Source organism: Elephantulus edwardii, unplaced genomic scaffold (assembly GCF_000299155.1).
Source record: "Elephantulus edwardii isolate Elephantulus edwardi_28Jun2011 unplaced genomic scaffold, EleEdw1.0 scaffold00061, whole genome shotgun sequence".
NCBI lineage: Eukaryota > Metazoa > Chordata > Mammalia > Macroscelidea > Macroscelididae > Elephantulus > Elephantulus edwardii.
Window position 1 is genome coordinate 8,014,604 of NW_006399811.1, and position 18,205 is coordinate 8,032,808.

At 39.7% G+C, this 18,205-nt stretch overlaps 1 protein-coding gene across 1 annotated transcript in view; it reads left to right on the forward strand.

Moving 5' to 3' along the window:
• The first annotated feature begins 227 nt into the window (after positions 1-227).
• FAM20B (family with sequence similarity 20, member B) overlaps positions 228-18,205 on the forward strand; it is a 30,295-nt gene continuing 12,317 nt past the window's right edge. Inside the window, exons 1-3 of the mRNA XM_006887721.1 lie at positions 228-738; positions 6,064-6,150; positions 12,263-12,372. Coding sequence (XP_006887783.1) covers positions 362-738; positions 6,064-6,150; positions 12,263-12,372 — 574 coding nt within the window. The 5' untranslated portion in view covers positions 228-361. The remainder of the gene's footprint in view (positions 739-6,063; positions 6,151-12,262; positions 12,373-18,205) is intronic.

The following is an 18,205-nucleotide window of genomic DNA, read 5'->3' on the forward strand; positions in this document are numbered from 1 at the left end:
CCTCCAGCAGATGTTCAGAGGCTGTAAGTCACACAGAAGGGGATTTTCCATCTTTCTTCCAAGGAGCAGCTGGTGAATGCAAACCTTCTGCCTTTGGGTTAGTAGCACAACTCCCTAACCACTAGGCCAACAGAGCTCTGAACCTTGCAGCACTAAACAGTAGCATTGTAGGCTTTCAGGAGATTAAAGATTTTCTGATTGAATTTTGCTTTATACTTAGGCTTGCTGGAATTGTGGGAGATACATCAGTGAAGAAATGGACTAGTGTATCTGAGCATGGAGTCTCCTTGCTGACCATCACCCCCAGCTCTCCTTGATAAATGAGAGCAATTGGGTCAGGAAAGAAGGAAAAGTGATCACCATGAAGCTAAAGCAACGAGTTGTACTGTTAGCAATTCTCCTTGTCATCTTTATTTTCACCAAAGTTTTCCTGATTGACAACTTGGATACATCAGCTGCCAACAGGGAGGACCAGAGAGCTTTTCACCGAATGATGGCTGGCTTGCGGGTAGAACTGGAGCCCAAGCTGGACCACACCTTGCAGTCTCCCTGGGAAATTGCAGCCCAGTGGGTAGTTCCCCGGGAAGTGTACCCTGAAGAGACACCGGAGCTGGGGGCAATCATGCACGCCATGGCGACCAAGAAAATCATTAAAGCTGATGTGGGTTATAAAGGGACACAGCTGAAAGCCTTACTGATACTTGAAGGAGGACAGAAAGTTGTCTTCAAACCTAAGCGGTGAGTTGTCATCTTAGCAGCTATATATGCGAGTGGGTCCATTCATTGAACTTGGGATTTATAAAATCATCTTTTCTTGTGCTTCTCTTTGGTCTGTACAAGGCTAAGGTTTTTTTACAATTAAACCAATTTTAAAATTTCTGTTGCAGAAAGATTTCTAGAAGATGTGGAAATTAGGATAAACAAAAAAGTGGTTTTTTTGAGAATTCCGAAGTCTGGTTAGCAGGTAATAAGGGACAAGTGTGGTTGTGCAGACACCAAATACCAGGAATCACACCTTACACTTTTTGTATCTGTTAGTGCTTTTTAACTCTCATCACAAATTTACAGTTCCTATTTTAGAATAAAAACCTCAGGCTAAGAAAGATAACCAACAAGGTCACCCAGCAGTAACCAGCAGAGCTGGGATTTGAATCCAATCTTGTTAGAATTCTGAGCAATTTGTATTCCACCACACACATCTAACTCTCTAAATGTATTTGTTTGCTTTCCTGCAAGTATGATGACATGGAGCACCCATCATCCACAGTCACTCGTTTGGTTTTGAAATGTGACCCCTGGCTCCTTGGTTTATGGTCAAAGAGATGGAAAGAAAGGAAGCTAAAAGAAGAAAATCCGTTTGGGTAGAGATGAGTTTGGGGCATTTTATGTTTAAATGAAAAGATATTATTTCCACACCCCGAACTTCCATGCTGAAGAACTGGGAGTACAGTGGGATAGCAGAGAGGTTAGAAGGCAGGTACTCCTCATAGTTAACAGTATTGGCCCAGGCGAAGTGGAGGCAGATAAATCCATAAACCAGCCTATGTCATAGCTTATGTCACTTCCTGCTTCCTACTACAGCAACCGTCCCATTACATTCCTTTTTCAGACCACCCTGAAAACTACTTCCATTCTTTTCCTAAATACCCATATTATCTAGTGCTCCTCAGCTTTAAAATATCCATGGACTTCCCCCTGCCCACCAGACAAAACCCAGCCTCTACAGCCCTTCAAGGATCAGGCGCTCACAGTCTGATCTACCTCCAGGTACCCAGCCTTACCCTCCCTCTTCTTTTCATCTGCCACACTGGCCCCCAGGTCTCCTGTTGTTTCACAAACAACCCATGACTGTGTCCAGCTTAAGGCGCTTCCCTCCGTCACGCAGCAAGCTGCATGGCCCCTTCCATAGGTGACAGTTCTCTAAGCCTCTGCATTCACTGACCTGTGCCACTTTACACCAAGTACGATTGCAGGCTGGTAAAGGTGGGCGTAGGTTTAAATGCTTGTAGAAATTTACTCTGTTTCTTAAACACCCAGCAAATAGCTATTCTGACCCCCAGGGCCGAGGAGGCTATTTAGCCCTGCTATAAGTGCAAATTAATGTCCTTGGCCAGACTCTGATGTCCTTCACCAGGAGGCTGGGAGTGATTTATTGGCAGTTACTATATGAATTTTGTTCCTCTGTCAGTGATGGAAGATGGATCATGCTGCTGAGAGGCAGATCTGAGTCCTTGCAGCCAAGTCCAGACAGGCACCTTCCTTAATGGCCACTTGTGGTTTTTGTGTTTCTAGAGCCTGGTTATCCCTACCCTCTCTCAGAAGTGGAAGATGTGTTTAGGGAGATGATGTATGTAGAAATATGATTATACTTTTTTATGCACATACTGCTCTATGTTGTAGAAGGGATTTTTCACTTCTTCCCCCTTCCCCCACTAGAGTAGCTGTATCCATGCTAGAAACAAATTAATTTTCACAGTCATAGTGCAAAAAGAAGACAGCAGGGGCTTCAGAGTGTGTGGAAGTGAGTAAGTGATCTTAGGAAGTGTGGGAAGGGACCTTAGAAATTAAGTCTGCTCATTTTCTAGATGGGGAAAATGATATCCAGAGAGTTATCGGACTCCAATATTTCATGAAGCCAAACCACGAGTCAAGGACTGAGGCCTGACTGCAGTGCAGTTCTTCTGGATTCTTAGCCTTTTCCTCTCCTACCCCAAAAGTTCCTATATTCCTCTAAGGTTGTATGCTTTTCCCCAAGCCACTTTGAGAAGCATTGGAAAGCACTTTGATGCGTCCGCAAAAGGAATGGACTGCACATGACCATACGCCTTCCTTTGGCTCCACTGGCATCCTGGTACATCACATATTTAGGGACTGTCCCTTCACTCTACAGATGGCCCACAGCTGTAGTGCAGTCAGAACTGCTTAGAGAGCAGCAGATTTTGCTGCAGTCATATTTTAGGGTTGAGATTGTTGTTTTGGAGGTTGCCAGTCTAGTGCCTAAAAATCCTTTTGGACCCTGGAGATATTGGAGAATATTGACCATACCGAGAAGAAAATGCCATTCAACCAGATAGAGCAGTGAGACTAACATAAATGTGTTATCACTTTGCCTTGAAAGATGTGTTCTGTGGACATTATTTCACTTTATAATCTAAGCTCACTTAAGTGGGTGATTGGATTCAGTACTGCTTTCTACTTCTGCATCACTCTTCTGTCATAAGGGAATGCCCTTAGTGGAGCGGCTTTATTGTGCTTCATTCTCAAGTCATTTTTATTTCACAATGTCCTGGTAAGCTGGGCTGCTCTCCTTTGGATTCAGAAATCAAGGCAGGTGAACAGCCTTTGAGAAAATCAAGGCAATGATCCTGTTTTTGTTGTTGTTAAGTGCCATCAAGTACAACTCATAGTGACCCTATGAACAAAAGATCTGAACTTTGTTATATAACTGTCATCATTTTTCTAATGTCCATAGAGTCTCCAAAGGCCTGTTGTTTAAGAAGTGAATGCCAGTCCTGCTTCCAAGTCTGTCTCAATCTAGCAGCCCTACCAAACCCTGTTCACCATGGGTAACCATTATGGTACTTGACACACCAGTGGCACAGCATTCAGTATCACAGCAATCCCACGAACAAAGGTCCATCCACCAAGTCCTGACTGACTGAAACAAGAAGCTTCCAGCCCACAGCTGATTGTGTTAACTAAATCCTGGCGATCAGTCAGCTTAAACACAATTGTTAACACGTTGCCGCAAATGACAGGCAAATTTGTTTCTAAGCACAGTTGGTGGTCAATTTAAAAAAGTGTGCGGCACCTAAGTGCCCATCAACAAACGAATGGATAGAGAAGCTGTGGTACATTCACACAATGGAATACTATGCTGCATTGAAAAACAAGGAACTCATGCAATATTATTCAAAATGAGTTACCCTTGACGTCATTATACTGTGTGAGCATCTCAGTCACAAAAGGACAAACACTGCATGGTGCCACTGTTGTAGAATGGAACTGACATCAGGGTTGGGGAAAGAATGAGAAAAACTGGATAAATTATATATACTGCATTGAAGTGGATGAGGGAGAGAATAGCTCAAAAGCAATATATCATAGGGTATTATGATTATCATAGGAGTCCAGAATGAAGGTTGCAGAGTGGAGGATTCTTGCCGAGGGGGGGGGGGGGATTGTATACCAATGAAGGAATTTTACTTTTCAAAGAGATGGGTGAACCAGGGGTTGGGGGTGGGGGTGGGGAGAGAAGTGCAACAATGAATGAATGGAAATCCAAAATATCTGTAAATGTTAATTAAAATGGAAAAAAAAAAGTGTGCGGCAACATGTTAACGAAGGAAAAAAACCCAACTCAACAGTTTATACCTGACTTTCACCTAAATCAAGAGAACCTACCCTCCAGAATCCAACTGCTTCTTCACACATGAGTCTCCAAACAGTAGTCCTAAGTAAACTAATTTCCTTCACATGTAACATATTAAAAATGTTTCTTTTTTAACAATGGTAAGTTGAAAGAACTATGCCAGTTTTTCTTTTATTCATTTCCTACACAGGTAAGATCATAGGAATGCAATTTAAATGCAGATTAAATGCAGCTTAGCCCCTGACGTTGATAGATAAGGAATCTGAAACCCAGAGACAGGGTTACAAGTCATGTAATGACTCTCACTCATGGTCCTGAGTCCCTTCCACCACATCATCCGAAGCTTGTAATGGAGACAGAGAATGGTTATAGAAGCGTCTTTTTAAAAACCACCTTTGCCTGCTAATTAACAGAAAACGAAGAGTCAAAAGGACCACTTTATTATTCATGAGATTTAAACCACAGCCAAAGTATTCTTCATTTCTTCAGTCTACCAGACATTGTGGTAAATATTTGTTGGTGCCCTCATGGCACTGTGAGGAAGGCATTCAGCTACTAGCCAAAAAGTCACTTTTGGTCCCTTAGCTACTATGCAAGTGTAAGATGAGGAATCTGTTTCCACTAAGACTCACAGCCTTGAAAGGGCCATGGGCAGTACTGCCCTGTCCTGTTGGGGCTGTGAGTCAGGATAAGAGACAGTGGGTTTGGATTCAGTAGACCCAGGTGTCACAGTGGCAGAGTCTATAGCATCTTGTGCTGCTAATCAGAAGGTAGCACATATTCAGAGTTCGAATCCACCAGAGACTCCATAGAAAAGAGATGAGGCAGTCATCTCCTTTAAAGATTTCCAAACTTGGAAACCTACTGAGGGTCACTGTGAGCTGGAAATGACCTGATAGTAGTGAGTGAGGTCACACAGTGGCAGGCATCAGCTGGTGAGTGAAAGAACTGTGGCTCAAACCCTTCAGCCACTCCAATCTGTCTCTTACGGTAGTGTGCTTGTTGTTTCCATTAAAGATGTAAACTGGGGAAACACTGCTATTCCATCGTGTAGAGTCAACATGAGTCACAATCAGGCAGTATCAATTTGATAGCAGTAGATTTGGTTTGGGTAGGCCCAGCAGGAGTGCTTTGGTGGCACAAATGGTTATACATATGGCTCCAAGCTGAAGGGCCAGCGGTTCAGATCCACCCAGAGATACCCTTGGAATAAAGGTCTCCTAATTTGCTTCCTAAAGATCACACCTATGAAGACCTTATGAAAGCACATGGGGTCACTCCCAATCAAAACTGACATGGCAACAGTTGGATTTCCTTCTCAGCACTGTACAAAGATGACACAAAGGAGATTTCAGCCTCAGCACTGTACAGGGAGATCCAGAGATGACCCATGCCTTCCAGAAAACAGTTTGTGTTAGTGACATTGAAAGCCTTTTACAGTGGTAAAAATAATGTCTTTCATGATTTACTCGTAGGAAGATTGCTGAAGTAGATATTCTCGTTTCCTTCTCTGTTGCTTTTCACCTCATTCCCCAGAAATTGGTGCCGATCCAAGATTGTCCTCGGTTGCTAGGGAAGATGTCTGTAGAGCGGAATCAGATGTGCTCAAGTTTATATTCCACCCCTTGTCTTGTGACCCCTGGCACTGATTGAGTTCATGTCTGCTTCTGTGCTGCTCATTCTCTCTGCAGGTACAGCCGAGATTACGTGGTAGAAGGGGAGCCATATGCTGGCTATGACAGACACAATGCAGAGGTAGCTGCCTTTCATTTGGACAGGTATGTAACACTTAACAACTTTAACCTATTCATTATTTTAATGAGTTGATGGACTTACTAATTTTTGTGACTCCACTGTAACCTGGGTAGCACCTGGATTAGCAAGGGAAAATTTAATTCTTGGTTCTTTGGTTGCTGGCATGCTTTTTATCACTTGCCATGAGTGAAAATCTTTTTTTTTTTTAAGATTTTCCCAATAAATAAAATGGCACAATGGAAATTAAATTTTGAACTAAACAAAAATTTGAACTGAGATGCCTTCACTGAATTGAACTGATTGGATCTGACAGTATGGCTTGTATTTGTTTGGTTTTGTTTTAAGTAATACTGATTTATCTCCAGATTCTAGAAACATACAGCATGGTATATAATGAACTGTATTGTATTAAATGCTTAGCTTATAAAATGAAAAAAGTTCTAACTTACAAAGTTTACCAGGAAGATTATTTTTACCCCCTGCAGCTGGTAGTCAGGAACCTTCTAGCAAACCTATTACTCTCTGACCAACTTCATCCTAACAGCATACTGATAGGCTTGAAAAGAAATTATTTACAATACTTTTCTAAAAATGAACATATAAATGGAAAAAATAGTCATTTTCTTTGTCTTTTCTCTGAATTAGGAAGGATTTTCTGAACAGAATAATAAATCATAAAGAAGTTGTTTAGTAAATGGAATTTAAAAATTAACTTCTTTCTTAATAACATTCTTTGTGTGTCTCATTGCCATTGAGTTGGAAGTGATTTGTACTGACCTTGCAGTGGATTTTTAGAGGCTGTATACTGTTTGTGAGATGATTGCAGTCATTCTCCAGTGGAGCAGCTGGTGGATTTGAACTATTAGTCTTTGGATTAACAACACAACTCCCTACCCACTAGACCACCAACTCATCTCATTATTGTGGACTTGAAACCAACTCATAGCTGATGCTCTAGCTAGTTTACAGAGGCTGTAAATCACATGAGAAGAGATTGTCTTTCTCCTGAGGAGCAGTTAGTGGATTTGGACTATCTGCCTTTGAGTTAGCAGTATAATTCTTTACCCAAAGGCCACCAGAGCTCCCTACTAGACCATCAGAGTTCCTTTATGTAAAGAATATTAAACAGGATTAAAAGAAATAACAAACTGAGATAAAATATTTTAATCTAACGTCATCTTCAAACTCAGAAAACTCAAATTTATGGCAGTCAAGTCAGAACCGACTCATAGGTGACCTTCCAGCAGATTTTCAGAGGCTGTAAATTGCATGGGAGGAAACTGCCCCTTTCTCCTTCAGAGCTGCTGATGGATTCTAACTTTTGAGTTAGCATAGTTCCCTACAGACTATGCAACAAGAACCAAATAATCTTAATATGTAAATGCTAATACAGAATTATACTTAATCTAAACTGCTGGTAGAAAAATGGGCTGAGAAACCCTGCAGTTCACTAACTAGGGCTTGGAAATTACAGATAAATGTGGAAAATAGGGAAGTGAAGGTTCATCTTTACCAATCAAAAACATTCAGTTAAAACAATGAGAAATTGTTTCCATCTGCTGAAAACGACACATATTTAAAAACTACTGCTCTTGGAAGCAGGAGTGTCATCCACTTCCTAAACAACATGCCATTGGAAACTTAAATTTGAGAAACGAGTTATAGAAGGGCTTCAGGTCTTTCACTCATAGGATTGCTATGAGTCGTGTTCTACTTGAGGCAATCAACAACATCAGTTAGTGGTAAAGAGCTGCACTGCAAACCTGAAGGCACACTGTCCGCATCTACCAGCTGCTCCACAAAAGGAAGATGCACAGTATCCTTCCATGCAATTTACTGTCTCTGAAAACTCCCTGATGGGTCAGCCGTGTGTCAGATCCGTGTGTCAATGCTCCATACCAATCTACAACTTTATTGGCAGGAGTGCAACGAGATTCTTGTTACTTGTGGCATTAATTGGTTCAGCTTTTCTTTTGAAAGACCTTGGTATTATGAATTAAAACCCTTAATGTTCATGCTTTCTGAATCAGTGACTACATATCAATGCAAATACTAGGAAAACGTTAAGATATTTCTAGGAAGTGCTTCAGATACATACTCAGAAACTAAAAACGTTCTCTGCAAAAGATCTTAGCTGAGCACTTTCAGTCATCAAAAACTGTTAAAAATAAAAACAAACTGGTAGCAATCTAGACATTTAATGATTTGGTAAAAAATAAGTATTTGTTTATAGTGCCATGAATTTTTTGTGACCTTTTCAAAGACTTTGAGATTTAGCTTCAGGTCAGTTCTCCTTACTTAATTGCACACAAGAAGCTGTTTTTCCAACACCTCATTTGTTTCCTTCCCCCCCCCTTTTTTCCTAAGCCCCTTGTTTCCTTCTTAGTGGATACCAGCAAACAAAAAAATTCTCATTTTATAATATTCAAGTAGTATTACGTATTATTCAGGACACTAACTTCTATTTTTGAGAGGGGTGTTAAAAGGTTTTCATTCAAATTAATAACAAAATACAATCAAGACTGCTCCCATAATGTGCACGTAGGCACCTTAGCTCTGAGCCTTGTGGCTCTCAGTGTTCTCAGGTTCCCAGTTCTCCCAGTATTGGCTCCCCCTCCCCACTTCAAAGTCTCATATTTTAAAAAAAATTTTTTTTTAATTATTATTATTTTGTGTATGTGTGTCTGTGTACCGTCAGATCAGATCTGACTGGTACAGGAGGAGATTGTCCCTCCTTTCCCGGCAGAGCATCTGGTGGATTTGAACCATGCGTCTCTGGGATTGCAGTGCAGCTTCTTGCCACTAGGCCACCAGAGCTCCCCTCAAAGTCTCTTTTAACATCTGTTCTACAGTTCAGCCATTACTGCTCCTGAAGTCCCAAAGCATGTCTCTTCTCTGGCTGAAGAATTCCATTTCTTCTGGTGAGGGCATGGGGAAGATTTCTATAGAGTTGTTAAGTTTCTTGGCAAGACTAGCCAAGGCTCTTGTCAGCTGTTGATACTGGCCAGTCTCCTTGTGGAATGGCAGATAGCCAGTCCCTTTGTAGATAGGCCTACATGGACTATTTGCATAGTCCCACCCATCTGCAGAGCAACATCAGATAAGGACTAGAGAAGTTATATAGAAAGATAAACTCGATAGGCCATCCTCTGGCTTCTCTAGCCATTAATATTCTCATATGAAAAAATTAACTCTCTCCTTATAATATACAATATCTATACTAGTGAAAGTTCCCCCATTTTAGATAGCCAATTTCTGATTTGCCCATCCCTGTCACACCAGTACTCTGAGGAAACAAGCATATTCCTGTCTCTGAAGAATCTTCTGTTCTAGTTAAAACTTTTATCATCTGCATCCATAAACAAAATCTAGTCAAGAGTAAACTATCACATTATAGCCATTAACACTAGATCACAGCATGGAACATCTTCTTGGGTTCTCGTCAGCTCATCTCAACCCATCATCTGCAGACTCAGGAGTCTGCATTCTTCCTGTGTTCCAAACTGACTTGTCTCTTCAGTCTTAACACCCACATGGGGCCAGGTCAACAAGATAAGGTTCCACTTGACTCCTGGCTTCTGAAAGCCAGCAGCCCTTTAGTGCTTTTCTGTGTACATGCATTATCAATGGAATATGTCAGGACACTAATTTTATTTATTTTTTATTTATATTGGTTTGCATACAAAGTTTGTATACATTGTCTTTCCCCCTATCCTTCATTCACATTATATTTCATACAATCATTCTCATTCATTATGTTTTATAAAATTAATCACTTTTGAACTATGCCCACCATTACTTCATCCTTCCAGATCCCCACTGGATCTTTTCCACTTCCTTTACTCTCCCTCCACTCACTAAATTGTGCAACCCTGTGATTTGTCCCCTGCCTATCCTCACCCCTCTACTTTCACCCTTTTCCCCCCAGGATACTAATTTTTGTTAATGTGGTATATGAAAAATGGTATCTTGATATTTTATTTTCTCTCTTCCTAGTTATTTGCTAAACAAGGAGTTCTTGTGGCATAATAGTTAAATACTTGGCTTTCAATTGAAAGATCACTGGTTCAAACCCACCAGCCACTCTGCAGGAGAAATATGTGACAATCTAATTCTGTAAAGATTATTGCTGCTGTTATGTACAGTTGAGTTGGAACCGACACATAGATGAGCTTCCACCAGGTTTTCAGGGGCAGTAAATCACACGGGAGGACATTGCCCATCTTCTGCAGAGCAGCTGGTGGATTTGAACCACCTGCCTTTGGAGTTGATGGCACAACTCCTTACCACTAGGCCACCAGAGCTCCCCTGTGTAAAGATTATAGTATTGGAAACTGTGGGGCAGTTCTGTTCTGTCCTGTGGGAGCACTATGAGTCATAATCAACTTGTTGGCAATGGGTTTGGTGTTTGAATTTTTATCTTTTCACAGTACAGTGCTTATTTTTAAACTCACAGGTATTCTTTGAGGTATTCTTTGTACAAAAAGTCATTACTGTTGTGGGGGCTTGTTTTGGTTTTGTGTATTGTTGTTGTGGTGGTTGTGGTTGTTATATACTGTTGAATCGGATCCATCTGGCACAGGAAGAGTTTGCCCCTCCTTCTCCAGTGGAGCATCTGGTGGATTTGAACTGTGCACCTTTGGGATTGCAGTGCAGTTTCTTGGCACTAGGCCGCCAAGCTCCCTAAAAAGTCATTACTGTTGATGTGAATCAGATACAATAATACTTCACTTTAAGATTTGTGCTTTTAGACACTTGTATTTAAAATTCCTTCTCTTGCTAAGAGTTTGAGAGATCATCTCTGGCCAACCTCCATGCTCCTCTGTTTTAACCACCAGCCCAGCCAGGCTTTGGGACTCAGGATGATATGGCCCTGGTGTACTAAGCTGGTTCCTTGTACGTGGCCTGGCAATGGTCAGTGAGGAGAGAAAAGACTTTGGATCTTCTTTTCCATCCATGTGCTCTCTGTCACATTAGCCTTTATCCATCCTGTTGCCTTGAGTTTCTCTTGATTTTGATGTTTTGACAAATCTGTTGATCTTGCTTTTTTTAGCATTTCCAAAATTAAGTTTAGGACAGAGTTAGCAGCCCTGAACAGAAGATCATTTATTACATAGTCACCAAAAGAATTTCTAGTAACATTGAGAAAAGACTTATGATATAATGATGAGTTAAAAGTAGGATACAAAACTGCATACAGTATAATCTCAATTATCAGTTTAGATATGTAGGATACAAAACTGCATACAGTATAATCTCAATTATCAGTTTAGATATAAGTGTGAGTATGTGTTTACATATATATGTAAAAGAAAAAATGCTTACATGTCCCAAAACATTAGCAGTTATTCCTGGATTGTAGAATTGGAGGGAGAGTGTGTTTGCCTTTTTCAGTTCCTGATTCTGCACCTCGAACTTTTTATTCAGTCAGTGTGGAAACCTAGTGAGTAGTGAGTTGTGCTGTGTGTCACCCAAAGGCAGGCAGTTTTGATCAACCTGATGCTCCTTAGAAACGTGGACAGTTTCCTCACATGTGATTTAAAGCCTCTGAAAACCCACTGGAGTATCAGCTAGGAGTTCCAACTTGAAGGCAATGAGTTTTGATTTTTTTTTAAGATATATGGAAACGTTTACTTTTAAAAAAATGATTGTGTAAAGTAGAGTTTTTAAGCCATTAGAAATATCTTCAGATACATCAATGTTTAATTTGTTCTATTGATTTATCATTTCAAATCACTCTGCATAGATTTGTGTCAATATACTATTTTACTCAAGGCTTTGAACCTGTATATGGGTTTAGAATAATTTTTCCTCTAATATTTCATTAAAATTTAGTTTTATGTATTGTAACAAATTCCTAACAAAAATAGAGAAACTAGAAAATTAACCTAATACCTACTTTCTTAATTTAACCACGTATCATATTGACCAGATTTGTTTTCTTCTTTTTACTGAAGAATACTAAATAATGTGTTCTAACGTTAAACCTCTAAGTTTGTGTACCTTTAAGAATAAGACTCACCTTGGCCTTAATCCCTTCACATATTTAACATGATTGGCCATCATTTTTTAAGACTGATACTTAAAATGCATCCCCAAAGATTGTTTTCTTCTATTTTTCCACCTTCACACCAGGATCCTGGGTTTCCGCCGAGCCCCTTTGGTGGTTGGCAGATTTGTTAATCTGCGGACAGAGATCAAGCCTGTTGCCACCGAGCAGCTGCTCAGCACCTTCCTAACTGTAGGTAAGAGGATTATCGAGGACGTTTAATAGGGGAATACCCAATAGACTAAATGGGAAATTGTTGAGCACGGAAGCAAGTTCATTACTTTTAGATCAAAGGGTACAGACAAAGATCAGGCAGCCAGTCCTCAGCTTTCTGGGAGAAGGGAAGTAGAAGGCAGGAAACCAGAAGCTTTCCCAGTGCCCTTGTTGTTGGTAAAACAAGAAGTCAGTCACTTACTAACAGTAAAAGGAGGTGATGACTGTTACCTTCTTCCTGGTCTTATAGCTAAAATGCAAGCTCAGAATCTGGCCTGAGCGTGTTACTGTCTTTGTATCATTCATTGGTTTACTTGATTTATTTCATGTATATGTACTTTCTTGGAAGCTGTCTCCTGTCGTCTTAGGCTTGGGGAAATCTTAAAAGGCAACAGGTCAGAAATTGCCTTCTGGGGTTGCATTTGTGCCTGGGAGAGTGCCCCCTACTACTGTGCATGGGTTAGCCCATAACTCACTGTGCCCACAAGCCATTGTGCATACAGCTAGCTATAGTTTCCCTCTGGCCTCTGCTCTCTATTATTTCATTTTGAAGTAAGGGATCTCAGCTAAAATACTGACTCCTGTCTTCCTTGTGGGCATGAGAAGAATGGGAAGAATTTAAAGGTACCATTGTTTCTTGTCTTAACTCTGTGTGGTGACATTTTCAGTGATTCAGTGCTCTGCATTGTGGTGTGATTGTTGAGACAGACATTGCAAGATGAACTTCACCTTGCTTTGCTAGAGTGAATGGATTTACATTCACAATGAGATTAAACTGAATATTTAAAAGACTTGTGACAGATTCATCATTCAGAATTTAAATACTTGCAAGGCCAGGGCTCTGATTTTCTTACAAATAACCAAAAGCACATAGTGGTGTTGATTTGTTTCAGATACCATCTAATTACCTCTGGTTGTTCAATTTTATGCTCAGCAAAAATGATTTTAATTCCTTTTGGGTTCTGGGATAGAAAGCATACCCAGGGTCCCTGCTGTCCAGGGACGCACAGGAAATTAACTCTCAGATGTTGTGGGGAAGAGAGGCCAGGAAAGGTTTCGTAGAGGAGATTATTAATGCCTGGACTGAGTATTAAAAAAACAGTGGCACTTACCCAGGCAAGGACAGAAGGAAGGACATTGGATGAAATAATAGGAAATATCAATGAGAATAAGAGCATAAAGACTTGGAAGAAACTCATTGAGTTAGAACCAACTCATAGCTGGCCTTCCAGCAGATTTGTAGAGGCCACAAATTGAGAGATTGCTTATCCTTCTCCTGATGGATTTGAACCACCTGTCTTTCTTTGAGTTGGCAGCACAACTCCTTCCCCACTAGGCTACACTACTCACTGTTCTCTAAGTGTATAAATTCTATTTGTTTTCAGGTCTTTTTTTTAGCTCCCTAAAGACCTGAAAGCACACAGAATTTATACACTTAGAGAACAGTGAGTTTCTGTATACGTAGAAGTATAAGGCAAATAGAGGGATTTTTTTATAATGTGATAATCTTAGCCCAATTTTTAAAAAATATTAATGAATAATTTGGTATACTTCTGTGTAGCCCAGTACAACTTTACAAAGTACTTTCACACATTTAACTTACTTGATCATCTTAGGAATAGAGTACAATCAGTAGAGGAGTTACCTATATTTTACACATGAGAAAGCAGTCTTAGGATAAAAGACTTCTGAAGTCATAAAAGTACTAATTGTTTGCCAGAATATAAACCCAGATTTTTAAGACACTAAAATCTCTCATTATCTTTCAATTAGTCAATAAAGTTCTTTCACTCTGTGTGTCGCGCTCTGAACTAAGTACTGAATATATATAAAAAAATAAAAGAATGAAATACTTTATATGCCTTCAAGGAACTTTATCTAATAATCTGACCTCCAAAGGGTCCAAGGGAGTGAGAAAGAGACAAAATAGGCTAGAAGTTGATGTAAGTTGATATTTTAACAAAGCCCAAAAGGAGAAATTTCTGCTTTCCAGGCAGATAATAGGAAAGAATTGTTCTGGGTTTAAATTCTTACCGCTTTTTGGTGCCATCTACGCTTGGTAGCCTGGAGAAGCTCATAGACCCTTTCTCAAAATATTTTAGCGTAAGATTAAATACATAGATTTACAAAGGAAACTAACAATAATGAAGTATAAAAAAATCTCAATCAGTTTTATAATACAGTGGCATGTGTTTTATTTAATAAATAACTACTCTGGTAGTGATCTAATAGAAATAGCATCATTTCTGGCTAATGATGAATGTAGTTGATACTTTGAGTTATCTACAACATTGCTAACATGGTGTATGTTCTTTTGGTGATAAGTCATGTTGTTCTTGTTTGTTGCCCTGGAATCAGGTTCAGATTCATGGCAGTCCCAAGTGTTAAGGGGGAGTTTTGAGGATGGTGACCTTTGGGAAGCAAATAGGCAGTCTGTGGATGCCCTGAATTAAGAACCCTGTTCCAGATGGAGGACAGAATGTGAACAAGAATGATAATAAGTGAGGGAAGAGCAGGCTACACCCCTCAGACTGTGTCATTTGGCTTAAGGCAATGGTGTGTGTGGAGTTCATGAGTGAGGGAGACCAGAGTCTGAAGAGTATCGCCGAAGAATTCTGAGACATCCTCCTTATTTAGGCACTGAATGTCATTGCAGAAGTCTTGATGAAGAATTCTAATTTGGATTTTAGAAAAATAATTGTGACAGCATTTTGTGGAGGAATGAACGGAGAACACTTAGCTATTGTAGTAAATTCATATCCAGTAAGAGTCAGACTAAGAGTGGAAAGAGTTTAGTGACTATTTGGCCTTCAAGGGTAATTGTGTTAAAGGAAAAAGTAAAAGTGATACCTGGATTTCTGGATTGGATTATATAAATGAATAAAGAAGCTGTTAGCTGTGCTGAAAACATATGGAAGAAGACGACTTGGGAGGAAGTGGAGCTCAGGGAGGCAATGAATTTAAGGTTGACTGTTTTGGTTCCTTGACAGGAACATGCAAGAGTAAATGATGGCTAGTCACTTAGGAGCTTAGGAGACAAGCCTCGGGTGGAGGTGTGACTTTGATGATCACAGTTGGTAGTTCACTCAAGAGAAATGTTGAGGCTGAGGTAATTAGAAAACCAAATTTTGAAAATTTGACATGTCTAGGAAATAGTCAAAGGTCCAGAGTTACGGCAATAAAATAGGACATTGAGGTCTGAAAAGGTAGAGTGGAACCAGACTATGAATAGTAAGTGACTGGTGCTGGATGGGCTCTGCTGGGCCTCTGCCAGTGTCTGGGGCACTAATCTGGATTTTCTCCTTAACTTTTACCAACCCAGTAGTAGAAGAACTAAGTCCTTTTCACAGAAGTTTTCTTGAGAGGTGAAATTACAAGTCCAAAGTCATGCAATCTCATACTAATGTCTGCCTTCTCACGGCTAAAATCTAGCCCCCAAATCCCAACTCTTATACATTATATGTTCTTCCAGTTATAAAGATCTTACTTGCCCAGCTGAGGAGTTTGGACTTTATCCTATAAGTAGTAGGTTTCCTATACCAAGAAGTAGTTTTTGTTTTGTTCTTTTGTACATTCTTGGTTTTTTTTTTCTTTTAAATCGGTGGTCCAGCCACATAATTTAAAAAGTTTTTAAGACATAGACAGGACTACAATGAAACAGTTTTCCTCTCATCTATATACTTTTCCCCCCTTTACAGATTTCTTTATAATTTTGTATGATAAATAAGTAAATAAGCCAAACCCACTGCTGTCGAGTTATTCCAATTTCTAGTGACCCTCCATTGGTTTCCAAGGCTGTAAATCTTTATGAGAGGGGACGCCATGCTTTTTCCAAATAAGTGGATGGTGGATCCAAAACTTCTGACATTTTTGTTAGCAATCCAACATGTTGCACACTACACCACCAGAGACCCTCCTATCAGGTTTGTGTTTGTAAGACTATAAATCTTAACAGAATCAGACTCTTCTCTTCCCCTGTAGAGCGACTAGTGTATTCAAACTGCTGACCTTGCTGTTAGCAGTCCATGCATAACCCACAACAGCATCACGGAGGGCTCTTTGATATAGGAATATGTATTCTATTTTTAATTCCATCCATTTATATAAAATGTTGCACACGCCACATATTTTTATTTAATCTATCTTGGAAGTTTTACTATATCACGACAGAACTTCTCTATTATTTTGTTTTACTCATTGCAAAGTATTCTGTTGTACAAGTATACCATCTTTGACTTAACCATTCTCTGCTTACACTCAGCTGCCAGCTGAAGAGTTAGTGGTTCAAACCCTCCTAGCAGCACGTTGGATCAAGGTCTGGTGATTGGCTTCAGTAAAGATTACAGTCAGGAATGCCCTGTGAAGTGCAGTGCTGCTGTTAGCACAAGCACATGAGTCTTAGCAAGTCGATGGTCAATCATTATATTTTGTTTTTTCACAGAGTGTGACATGAACAAATATATCCAAATAAATGATGGAGGTACTGGGTTAAAGAGAACATATATTTTAAATTTTGCAGATGTTGCCAAATTACACTGTGTAAATGTTTCACTGGTTTAAAGTCCTAATAGTGATGCATGACAATGCCTGTTTCCTAACAGTATGTTGTCAAACTTTTGAATTTTGCCTGTGAGAGTTGTTGTTAGTTGCTGTCCATCCCAACTCCTAAGAAATCCCTATGTGTCTGCTAGAACTGGGCTCCATAGATTTTTTTCAGAGCTGTGACCTTTTAGAAAGAGAAGGTCCAGCCTGTCTTCTCAGTGCCTATTGGTGAGTTCAGGCTGCAGCCTTGCAGCTAATAATCAAGCCCTTCATTGTGTCACCCAGGAACACTATCTGATATTTAGCACCATTTTACCTAAGAGTTGCTTCAAGTTTTTGTTAACCCGTCTTCTATACCATTTGCTTTTTGCTGTGCTGTCATTGACTTAACAGGATCTCTTTCTTACATTGGGAAGACAGCCTTTATTATATGAGCTACAAAGATTTTCCCAGTCTGTATTCCTTTTGACTTTGCTCATGACATTTTTGCCTAACAGAAGACTTTTGTTTCTTTGCATCTTCTCTGATCATTTTAAAAATTTTGTTTTATAGGTAACCTTGCTCATACCAAGGTTGTGGGAGAACTCACTCTGTCCTATTTTCTTTTAGTATTGTAGAGTTTCATTTTTCACATTTGAATTTTATATATATATATATATATAGTTGGAATTTACCTTGTTATTTGAAACAAGGTCTTGGTCACAGCCGTTTTTATTTTTGTTTTTTCTTTTCCCTGATGACTGCCCCTTCTCCTGATTGCATATATTGCACATGCCATCTTTTCACCACTGTGATGTTGTTTCTTTTGTGTGTGCATCAGCTGACTTTTATTCTGTCCCAGTGGGCATTATATTTGCTCTTGAGCTGGCCCATAAGGTTTCACTTATTCAGAAATTATATTTTGATAGCGAGTAGAGCTAATTCTTTTTCTTTGCTCTTAAAGGTTTTCTAGCAGTTCTTATTTCTTTTTTTCCTTCTGACTTAATATATTAAGTTGCTCTTTAAAATCTGATAAGTCAAAACAACTATGAGATAACATCTCACCCCAGTAAGAATAGAAAACTTTAACAGAACAGCAAACATCAAATGCTGGCAAGGTTGTGGAGAAACTGGAACCCTTATTCACTGTTGGTGGGAGTGTAAAATGGTGCAACCACTGTGGAAGGTGGTATGGCGCTTTCTCAAAATGTTGCAAATAGAGATACCCTTTGACCCAGCAATTCCACTACTGGGAATATACCCCAAAGAGACCATAACTGACATCTAAGCAGATA